Consider the following 11,625-nt stretch of genomic DNA (forward strand, 5'->3'; position numbering starts at 1 on the left):
GAGAAGGCACCAGACTTCCAGGGAAGGGCAGGGGACTCAGTTCTCTTTCCCGACTCCAGGCAATCCTCCTTGCCACACAGGATACCCTGTGGTGACAGTGGGCCTTTTGTCCTGCTCACTTCGGTCCTCCAGTCCAGCTGCCTCTCCCAGCACTGCCTCCCTTCCAGAGGTAGGCGCTTTGGATCTTTGAACAAAGTGACCTGATAAGAAGCACGGTTAAGGTGACTAATTATGTACCTCTTTGAAGGTGCTGTTTCCAAGGCCCAAAGACAGCCCCGAGGAAACAAGGTAAACTTAACCATCAACTTTTGAGAGAAGAAGGGCAGGCCTCAGAATGAACAATGTGTGGGAGGAGACAGAGATGACTGGAGCCCAGGTGGTGTCATGGCGAGGAGTTGGGCTACTAACTGCAAGGACCGCAGTTCAATACCACCAGCCGTGCCTCCACTCTTGTAAATAGTTGACAGTCTTGGAAACCCACAGGGGCAGTTCTGTTCTGCGCCTATAAGGCTACTATGGGTCGGAATTGGCAGGTAGCTCTGGTCGTGTATTGGATCATGAGTTGGACTCCTCTCCTCAAGGTCAGCAGTTCGAACCAACCAGCTGCACCTTGGGAGAAAGAGGAGGCATTCTTTTCGGGAAAAGCGTTCCAGTCTTGGGAAATGACAGGGGACGTTAGAGGGTCCCCACTGATGGCGGCGAGTTTTTAAATTTTATTTGATTTTAGATACAGATGAAGAGCTGGGTGGCACTCCAGTTGCTGAAGGAAAGGTTGGTGGTTCAATCCTGCTCTGTGGGAGAAATGAAGAAATCAGTCAAAATGAAAACACCTATCTGCCACAGAGTCAACTTGGATTCATCACCACCCTGCAGGGCAGAGAAGACCTGCCCCTGTGGAGTCTGAGGCTGTCAATCTTTATAGGGGTGGAATGCCTCGTCTTTCTCCTGCGGGCTGTCTGGTTGGTTCAAACTGCTGATCACCCAATTAGGACCCCACTCCTGATCCAATATGCCAACAGAGTTACCTGCTCCTATGAAAGATTTTGAAAAAGCCACCCCTCAAAAACAAACAAAAAAAATACAACCCCCAATAAATTAAAACAAACTCGGTGCTTCTGACTCATAAACTCACTGTCATTGAGTCAATCCTGACTCATAGCAACCCTATAGGACATAGTAGAACTGCTCCTCTGGGTTTCTGAGGCTGTAACTCTTTGTAGGAGTAGAAAGCCTCATCTTTCTCCTGAGGAGTGGCTGGGGTTTTGAACAGCGGACCTTGCCATGAGCAGCTTGACTCTCTTAATAATCACCACACTGCTAGCATCCCAAGTGTGTGAAGGGGTCCCCAAAGGTAGAGGGAGGCCTGAGTAGGGCCTGGAAGATCTTGGCGGGCACCACCTGCGAAGCCCTTGAGCGGGTGGTGTTAATCCTTAAGTGCTCCACTGCTGGCAGAAAGGGCGGGAGTCCAGTCCACTCAGCGGTGCCTCCCAAGAAAGGTTTGGTGGTCTGTTTCTGAAGCATCAGTCTTGACCACACCCTGGAGCCATTGAACTTGGTGCACCTTGGGTTGTTATGGGTGCGGACTGACTCAGTGGCATTGACCATGAACAATAGCACTTGCGGATGGGACCGATGGGGGTTCGGTGCTAGACTCCCCTCCTGTAATGAGAGAGAATCGGATTCATTTCCTAGCCAAGGGGCCTCGTGCGTGGCCACCATCCATCCATGTGTGAGGAGACGCTTGCTGTGTGTCTGTGATGTTGACTGTGTTTCGACGGAACTTTCCGACGAAAGCAAACTAGAAAGAAAGGTCCAGATTTCACGGATGGATCACCATGTGTTGATCCTGTCCCAGGTCACCCTGAAGCAGACCTGCTACACGCGACTCACCCAACGCACTGCTATTGAGCTGAGGGTAGCACTGTCCTGGTGAATTTCTGAGACCGTAACTCTGTATGGGAGTAGAAAGCCCCTTCTGTCACCCTCAGAGCAGCTGATGGGTTTGAACTGCTGACCTCGCAGTTAGCAGCCCCATACTTAGCCAGGATCCTGCAGGAGACAGTGGCAGCTGCTGTAAGAACACCACCTGAGAGTAAAAGAGGCCTGGGAGGAGGCCCCTGTGGTTTGTTTTGTGGATGGATTATTGTTAGGACGGTGGGGAACACATGGCTGCCGGCCATCTTTGGACAGAACAGTGCTGGTTCCTGTCCCGCTCAAAACCGCAGGGGCAAGACGGTCAGTTGCTATGCAACGTCTATACTGCCATTGTTTTTGTGAGGCAGACATTCAACCAAGTGAGTTTCCCCCCCACCCTCCTGTTCCAGTGATTGTTCAGGTTCACCTCAAGTCTAAAAATCCTGCTCTGTTCTGATGTGGCTTCCTCAGCCATGCCGGCACTAGGAACATCCGGTCTGAAGCCCCAAGAACCAGCGAACTAGGATACATAGATTGAGATGCTTCCCGCTGCCTCCCCACAGCTCTCTGGAAATTAGGGAGCAGATCGGCGCAGACCCCCGTGTAGCATTCACCTCACCCCTACTCATTGAGTCAGTCATACTCAGACTCTTTATACCCACCCGGAGACCAATGAAAGAACGCTGCCCAGGGGCAAGGAAGCGCCCACAGGGTCTGGCTCAGGGGTGGGATGCGTCTGGCAAAGACAGCTGGCAGCTCCAACTTCACTGAAGCACAAGTCGAGGTAATAAGAGAGCAGGGCTCAGCTTGGGAGCACGCAGCTGAGAAGTGTAGGTAATGGAAGGGCAAGAGGCCAGCCGGGTGGGGGGACTGTGGGATTAAGGCTGAGTCCAGGAACCAAGGAGCAGGGACAGAGGGGGCACTTTGAGGACCACCTTTGGGCTCCTAGGATCATAATTTGGGGGTGGACAAAGGCAGGAAGCCCTTTAGCGTGGCTCATGCTCTATTAGGTTTGGGGCACTGCCCAAATTAAGCTTCTTTCTTGGGCCAATGTCCTAAACTCAAGGCACCTGTGCCCCTGGGTTCATGGCCACAGCTAGCCCCCGGAAAGGCAAGGGCAGGTGATAGGTGTGTCACATCTTTGAGATTCAGTTTAACTCTCCCCCCTCCTCCACTGGCCAAACAGGGATAAAATTGGTAGCAAATATTTATAATGCCTATGGGAGAGGGTCTGTTGTCCATCTGCCCCTTAGTGGTATTGTGGAGGCTTGCCTGTGTTGGGATGCTGGAAGCTAAGCCACTGGTATTTCAAATCCCAGTGAGGTTCATGCATGGTGGACAGGTTTCGGGGGAGCGTCCAGACTAAGATGGATTAGGAAGAAAGGCCTGATGACCTACGTCTGGATGTTAGTCGTGGAAACACTCGTGAGCGACAACAGACTCGTGCCTGATAGGATGCCAGCGGACGACACTCAAATTACACAGTGGACTCAGTCACACCAACCATTGTGAGGTGGTGCAGGCAGGATCACAGGATCAGAAGAGACTTTGTCCTGTCACACATGGGGTCATGTATGCCAATTCAACAGCAACCAACGATAACAGCATACAAGGCGACAGCTCAATATAGCAGACACTGTGCGGTGCTCAGGACCACTTAGCGACCCTGGCCAGGATAAGGGTACGGACTGACGTATGCAGTGTGGCTCTATCAGTCATGACTTCCGGATGAAACCTACACATTTAAAAGAGTTCTTCCTACAAATGGACCCCGAAATTAAACGAACAGCTGCTGTAAGCAAACTGACGGGGGTGATGGTAAGGTCTGCCAGAATGTTCTAGAACACAGGGAGGCAGCTGTTTTGTGCTTCAGGCTCTGGTCAGGCAGACCCACAGACCTGAAGGGGTTCACTCCCCACTTTCCTGGTTGTTAGAGAGCGTGGGAAACCTTGAAGCAAGTTGGGATTCAGATTGTAGAACGTATCAGGACCAGAGGTGCGTGTGCAACAAATCAGCCTCTGGGATTCTGCTTCCATGTAGAAGTGAAGCTAGTGCTTGCTTGCAGGAAGCCTGTTGATGCCAAGGTTAAACACTTGGCTGCTAGCCAAAGGTTGGTGGTTCGAATCCACACAAGGACTCCGTGAGACACAAACCTGGTGGCTTGTTCCTAAAACAACTTCCAAAGATAACAAAACCAAACCCATTGCTCTCCAGGGGACAGCAGCCCCATAAGGCAGAGGACGACGCACAGGCTTTCCAGCACTGTCATCTTCATGGAGCACTGGCTCCCATTGGCATCGATTCAGTGGCCACGGCTGGTTTGGGTTTAATCTTTGTGAAGAGTAGACTGCTGCAGCTTTCTCCCAAGGAGCAATCAACCATGGCTCCCTCAGGGCCCCCTTGGTAAAGCTCACCGCCCAGAGGACTCTATGGGGTCACTAATGGACTGGTTGGCACATTTACTAGCCCACATGTACTGACCACGTATCCTGGGCCAGATATCTTTCTGTGCACAATTTCATTGGCGTTTCCCCCGAATGGAAATCCACACCTAACAGTGGACTCAACAAGGCTCCCCTTTTTACAGACCGGGAAAATGAAACCGTTTGGAATGGTGCATGAGCTTACCAGTTAATAAATGACAGGGTTAGGATCCAGTCCCAGGATGGTCTGATGCCAGGGCTCCAACTGCAAGCCATGTCACTTAGTGCCCACACTGGGGGCGGGGTGCTGGGGACTTCACCTATAACAGGTACCAGGAAGGCCCATGGCCGCACTTGGAGAAGCAATCCCAGTGGGCAGTGCTGAACTGGCTGTACATTGGAACCACCTGAGACACTGGATAACGATAGATGTTCTTCCTTCCCCCTAAGAGAGGGTTATCCCCCTTCTTTTCTTTCTCTCCCCAAATAGGTCCGGTGTGTGTGGGGGGGTTGTTACTGATCAACCCTGTGAGGAGTTCCCAGTGGGCCCACTAGGCAGTAGGGTGGAGACCCATGACTGCAGGGCATCTGGGCCTCCTGGCTGGTCTTGTAGAGACCCTGCTTGAGCCCATCAGGACTTTGAAATAAAAGCTGAAGAGGAGCGAAGAGACAGCTTAACAAGTAACTGAGCCGCTTTAGAAGGAGAAAAGAAGGTTTGGATAAAAAACTCCCACTAGATGAACTTTTCCGCATTCTAAGGTATACCTCCCTGCCCTAGTGCTCTCTCTCTCTCTCTCTCTCTTATTGTAACAGTCATTAGTTGCAGGTGTAAGACATGGAAAATATCAAACTCACTGCCACCGAGTTAATTCCGACTCATAGAGACGCTATAGGGTCAAGTAGAACTGCCCCCCGTGGCTCTCTTAACTCTCTCTCTTTTCTTTTAGTTGGGATTTAATACATACATCCTGTCATTCCATACTCATTCACAGAGACTGTAACTCTTGGTGGGAGCCGAAACTGTCACCATTCTCCCTCGGAGCATGGAACACATCAAGAGTTTATTCAAACGAAAAATGCAAGATGATCAGCATAGTGCCTTGTTATAAACGAGTTGGATGCCACTTGACTCTGAAGGGACTTTCATAGGTTGCCCGGGAAGTTCCGTCCATTGTCTCTGAACTCCACGTTTCCACCACCACCTCGAAGCCCCCTCATGTTTAATTTTGCTTCTAGAGAAGCTTTCCAAAAGATTTTGTTTCTCAGCTGTGTTCGTCCGGGTTGACTAGAGAAGCAAATTCATCGACACTCCTATGTGTACAGGAAACAGCTTTATATAAAGAGTAATTATAAATTGTACATTGAAAAAACACCCAGCCCAGTCCAGATCAAGCCCATAAGTCCGATATTAGTCCACATGTCCAGTTCCAGTCTGTAAATTCCTCTTCAGTCTCACGCAACACATGGAATGTGTTCACAGGTCAGTGAGTGGAAAGTCTTCCGGATCCAGTGGTGGTGGAATCATCTCAGCTCTGGGTTGCATCTCCACGTGGCTCCTTCAGCTCCAGGGTGCTGGCTCCATGTATCTTGTCAACAGGGAGTGAATGTGTGTCCCTCCTCCAGCGAGCTATTTATCTCCTTAGCGCCTCCAAATGAGGTCATCAAGTGGCGACCTGATAGACAGGCTAAACTCCACCCTTCACTCTTTAATAGTCCCAAGTTGACAACAGATTATGTAACTACCACATCAGGTAATAAAAACTCTGTGTCCTCACCATGCACCATGGCTGGGGGCGGGGACAGTTTGCTGAGTGAAATAATTCAGGAGCAAAAGAACCAACACTGCGTGATCCCGCTGACATGAAACAAGCTGGTATCTAGGAACCCAGGCGGCGGGCACACCGGGTGTGGGTTCACAGCGGTGAGATGTTTGGGACAAAGATCGCAGTGATGGGGACGTGACATGATATATGTAATCAAAATCACTGAACTGTAAGTGTGGACGTTGTTGCTTTCCTGGTGTCTTGGCGTGTTTATCTTTACCACAATAAAACTGAAAAGACCAGCGTCTGAAATGTTTCTGTGGGTTTGGAAGGAGTGGATGTTGGTGTTGGTGTCCGCCCCCCCCTGCACCTCATTGCCATATATACACTTAGGTGTATACACACACACACACACTTCCCACCCTGAAGCCCTCCACACCACACACTCCAAGCCAGTACCAGGATTTTATTATTTGCATGTAAATATATATATAGTATGTCTCTCTCTCCTTCCCACTTTGACTTCTATGGAAAGGAAGCACCATGTCCCCAGGTGACCACATTGGGACAAACCACCCTTAGGGAATCAGCAATTCTTGGCTCCTTCCCTCCCTGACCTAGTGCTGAAGCCTTGCTTGCTGCCTCTCCCACCCCTTCCCTGGCCACTCTCTCTGCTCCCACCCTGCCCCATCCTCAGCAGCTCTCCTCCCCCGTGGTGGCCTGCAGCTAGGGCTCTGGACATAGGCTGTCCCTCCACAGGTGATAGGCGATGGAAGCTGTCACGGTGAGCCAGGCCAGGTAGGGCAGCAGGAGCAGGGCGGCCAGCTTGTTGATGGGGTGCCAGATGAGAGCGGTGCTCACCACCAGGCCGTAGAGCAGCAGCAGGTGCAGCAGGGCCTGGGACAGAGGGACAGGGCAGTCAGCCAGGCTGCCCGATGGAAACAGCCCGAGCCCTGTGTTCAGCTCAGCTACATTCCTGGGCGTCTTCATGCACCCGACATACAGGAGGGGGGACAAGTCTAGGCTCCCTGGCTGAGCTTGGTGGGTCTGCTCGGGCCTGGGGGGTTTCCTTTGCCCTCCTCGTGAGTGCCTTACCAGACCGGTGTTGTGGATGGCAAAAAAGAGGACCAGGACGGTCCAGCTGATGGTGAGCTGCACAGCATACAGGCCAAGAGGCAGGACCAGCGGCCGCCCGAAGCCCCCTCCCAGGTCCTTCCACACCAGGTACGAGGCATAGCTGTGGAAAGACGGTGGCAGAAGAGCTCCGAGGGAGGGCGCGCCATGGCAAATGGAAGGGGACTCCGGTGTAAGGACTCTTGGTGACCAAGAGGGGACCCTTGTGGCCACAGTGGGAGCAGGTGGGTCTGGGCAGTGGGTGAGGAGCAGTAGGAGTTGGTGGGAGGGGTCCGGGCTGGTGAGGTCGGGGAGGGGCTGGGAGGAGTGGAGAGGGTGGAAGCAAAGGGCTGGCGGGAACTCTAGGCAGGCCTGGAAGGTTTCTGGGAATGTTTTACAGCCTTTCATTGGGGGGCCCCTAGAAGTGGCAGGATGGGGTACCCTCCCTTGAAAGTCCACATGGAGCAGTAGTTCAAGGTTGGGGCGCCTGGTTTCCACAGACGTCAGAGGGGCAGGATAACAGGCAGGCTGCTCAGGGAACCAGCCCCCCATCCTTTTATAGCACCCTGTTAGAGACTCCTGGTGGGGTTGTGGTAACGTGTTGGGCTGCTAACCACAAGGTCAGTGGTTTGAATCCACAAACTGCTCTTTTGAAGAAAGATGAGGCAATCAGCTTCCATAAAGGTTTATGGACTCAAAGCCCTACTCTACCTGTAGGGTGGCAACGAGTCAGAATCGATTCGATGGCGGAGGGCCTGGGGTGGGGGGGTCCAAGCTGTGGGTCCCAGGGCCATGGTGTGAGAAATGGCCACTCACCCTACGACTGAGTACATGCTTGTCCAAACCAGCAGGAAGACTTTGTGGGGAGGGCACCAGGCTGGCTTCCTCTGGCCCTCACACCAGCCAGGCATCCGATGACGGGCAAAAAGCCAGACCAGGATGGGCCCCAGCTGGGGGAGGGCCACAAAGATGGCCCCTTGGGGCCACATTCTGCTTGAGAAGGCCCAGTCTGAGGAGGCAGAGAACAATGTAAGTACGAGCTTTCTGCTGCCTCTGCCTCCACCTCCTGACCAGATCTACCCACTGGCCTCGCCTCGGGCCCAGCTCCAATCTTGCCTCCTTTGAGGTATCTTTGCCCACAATGCCTTGCTCCTTTCTGACTTCCACAGTTTCTGATTTCTTCATTCCACTCACATGACCCTTGCAAGCCACTGTCCAGTACGGATAACAGCTTCTTAGTCGAGGGTCCCTCCTTTATTGCGTGTTCGGCTCTGGGATGCTGGTCTCGGAGGGGCCACCTTTCTGGTCCTCACAGCATATGGGGGTTGGCCGGGTCCTGGGCAAATGCTCCACAGGGACAGTGTCATAAATGGAACCCAGCAAAGCTGACAGTCACCCACTAGTCCGGCTCTGTTTGGAAGGCCCAATTGTTGAAGGCAGGACCCTGGGCATCCTTCTTGGGCAAGAACAGGGCTGGCCAACCCGCCCCGGCTTATCTTATCACACCAGACTGGCAAACACCAGGGACCCCTGGCAGCCTGATCTCCCGCCAAACTCAAACTCCGCGGAGGGCCTCTGTGGGCTCCTGAGTTTGCTTTTCTGCTTGGACGAGGTTCCCCCTGCTCTTCCTCACTTCTAAGATCAGGATGCCAACCCAAGGGCCCAGGTATCTTCTGGTCTAACTTCTCACAGAAGCAAACCACCTGGACTCTGGGGAAAAGGAAGACGAAGCTGCGGCATTCCCTTGCATGCCATTGGCATACAGGACAGTGCACGGGCCTGCTCCGAACCAATGACCTGCTCGATAGCGTCCTTCGCATCGACAGCTGGTATTTTGAGCTGGTAGCCACGATGGCCAGAGCTTACAGGAAAGAAACACTCACCCAGTCATACCCAGTGCTCTCAAGGGACTGTCTCCTTCATCCTCTCCTGTCAAGGGTCCCTAACTGTGTCCTGAAGGGTCTTGGGGCAGGGCTGAGCAGCCTGCCTGCCTGGGCATCTGTCCAGTCCCCTCCATGCTCTCCTCTCTGTCCTTGCGCTATTTTCCTTTCCTCGGGCTCTCCCGCCGTCTGTCCTGTTTCTACCCTGTGTTGAGTCCCCTCCAGACTTGTCATCTCCCCATCTCCACTCCTGTTTCCTCCTGACCCATCCCTACCAGCACTTCCTCCCTCCCAGACCTTGCACTCCCCTTACCTCGGCCGCTCAGCTCTCAGACGGGGCGCCTGGGCACATATGAAGGCCGAGGAGGGTGGGGGCCAGGCAGAAGGGTGGAGGGGAGCTCCCACATTACCTATCACCAGACACCCATCTGGGAGGCCTCTCAGGGTAGCCCCTCTGATAGAATGCTTGAGCCTTTGGCACTGGGAGACTGTAACCTTCTGAGACAGCTCAGCCTTAGGCAGCTGGCTGCTTACACCTGTGGTCTCTGCATCTCTGTGAACCAGCTTTGTGTTTGTGTCCGCAGAGGTGGCGGCAGGGCCCTCAGATTTCCCCAGAGCCTTTGTAACTGGGAGAACCCCCAAGTGAGGTAAGCACCAGCTCTGGAAATGAGTTCATGGCACGTGGTGGACACAGCCTGATGATGGCCTCCTGCGTGAAATGGGCAACCACGCTTGGAACTCTAGCTTGGCTGACCTTGTACCGAGCTTCAGGACTTCTTGGCTCCGAAGATAAAGCAGTGGCCTGTGTGAGTCAGACAGAGCTTTGTACAACAAAGCCTTCCATCTTCCGGCCACGGTCCTGGCTCGAGTGCTGGGGTATCCTTTCTTGCTTGACCTTTCCCAGAAGCCAGCTGCTCCCCATCCACTTCTTTGCCACACCTGTCTCCTTGGGGGAACCCAGCTCCCCCGGGAGGAAGCAGAGCGCAGGGGGTTGCAGTCCGGGACAGGAGACTAGGAAGTCACAGACTGTGACCAAAGCAGCCGCAGTCACTTGTCCTCAATGGGGCTCGAGCAGTTCCCCTCGGTGCCTCGGCTGTGGGAGGCAAACAATTTGGCAGGTACTTTAAACTTAGTGGTCTTAATTACGACAAATTATGAGCCCCTGCCTGATTGACTATATTTGCCTTTAAAAAGAAGGCTCAGAGGGGGTCTCTGTTACCCAATGCTGCTGTCTTAAAAAGTACCACAAGTGGGTGTCTTTCTAGGACAGAGATTTATTTTCTCACAGTCTATTAGCCACATCGAGATCTCAACCAGGTCAGTTCTTTCTGTTAGCCTCCCTCTGGATTTCTGGCATCTCCAGCAATTCTTGGGGGGTCCCTTTACTTTTATAAGAGGCCTTCAAAAAGTCTGTGGAAAATTTTCATCAGCTTTCAATAACTCCAATTTTTCTATGAACATTTGGAAGCCCCCTCATTGACGTGTCCTTGAGTGGGGTCTGCATCTGACCTTGCATGGCTAGTTGGCTTTTTTTTTTTTTTAGCAGTGATAAGGGTTAGGACCCACCTTCCATTGTTCTTGTTAGGTGTCTGTTCCGACCCATAGCAACCCTCTGCACAACGGCATGGAACAAGGCTGGGTCCTGCGACATCCTCACTATTGTCCCTAGGCGTGAGTCCGCTGTTCCAACCACTGTGTCAACTCATCTCATGAAGGGGCTTCCTTTTGTCCGTCTCCCCCTTCTACTCAACCAAGCTTGATGTCCCTCTCTCCTGACAACGTGTCCAAGTCTGTGAGACGGCGTCTCCCATCCTTGCCTCAAAGGAGCACTCTGACTACACTTCTGCCAAGACAGAGTGGTGGTTTGTCCATTTAGCAGTCCACGGTACTGTCTTTGAAAAAGGTTTATGGCAGTGATTCTCAACCTGTGGGTCGTGACCCCTTTGGGGTGTGTGTGTGTGTGTGTGTGTCAAACGACCCTTTCACAGGGGTTGCCTGACTCATAACAGTAGCAAAATTACCATTAAGAAGTAGCAATGAAAATAATGTTATGGTTGGGGGTCACCACAACATGAGGACCTGTATGAAAGGGTCGCGGCGTGAGGAAGGTTGAGAACCACTGGTTTGTTGGCACGTACTCCACCTATCATACAATTCAATCGTTCAATCATATCAAGAAGAGTTGTACAGTCATCACCCCAATCAATTTCAGAACATTGTCTTCTCGTCCGCATTGTTGTTGGCTCCCCCACTTTCCCATTTCCTCTGCATTGCCCCTAAGAAATTAGTTATCCAATTTACCTAGTATCTTCAATTTATTTATTGTTATTATTATTTTTAATCATTTTATTGGAGCTCACACAGCTCTTACTACAATCCGTACACACATCCATTGTGTCAAGCACAGTTGTACATTTGTTGCCCTCATCATTTTCAAAACATTTTCTTTCTACTTGAACCCTTGGTATCAGCTTCTCATTTTTCCCTCTCCTTTCCCCCAATCCTCCCTCACTCATGAACCCTTGATAATTA

The 11,625-nt window shown here is 52.1% G+C and overlaps 1 protein-coding gene across 1 annotated transcript; it reads right to left on the reverse strand.

Moving 5' to 3' along the window:
- Positions 1 to 6,826: 6,826 nt before the first annotated feature.
- Positions 6,827 to 8,202, reverse strand: TSPO2 (translocator protein 2). The gene is made up of 3 exons (XM_075553795.1): positions 8,030 to 8,202; positions 7,196 to 7,337; positions 6,827 to 6,997 (listed from the first exon to the last, which is right to left on the reverse strand). Exons 1-3 carry the CDS (start codon positions 8,200 to 8,202, stop codon positions 6,827 to 6,829), a joined length of 486 nt encoding a protein of 161 aa, XP_075409910.1.
- Between the last annotated feature and the right edge of the window lie 3,423 nt (positions 8,203 to 11,625).

This window comes from Tenrec ecaudatus, chromosome 7, assembly GCF_050624435.1.
Source record: "Tenrec ecaudatus isolate mTenEca1 chromosome 7, mTenEca1.hap1, whole genome shotgun sequence".
In the NCBI taxonomy this organism is placed as follows: domain Eukaryota; kingdom Metazoa; phylum Chordata; class Mammalia; order Afrosoricida; family Tenrecidae; genus Tenrec; species Tenrec ecaudatus.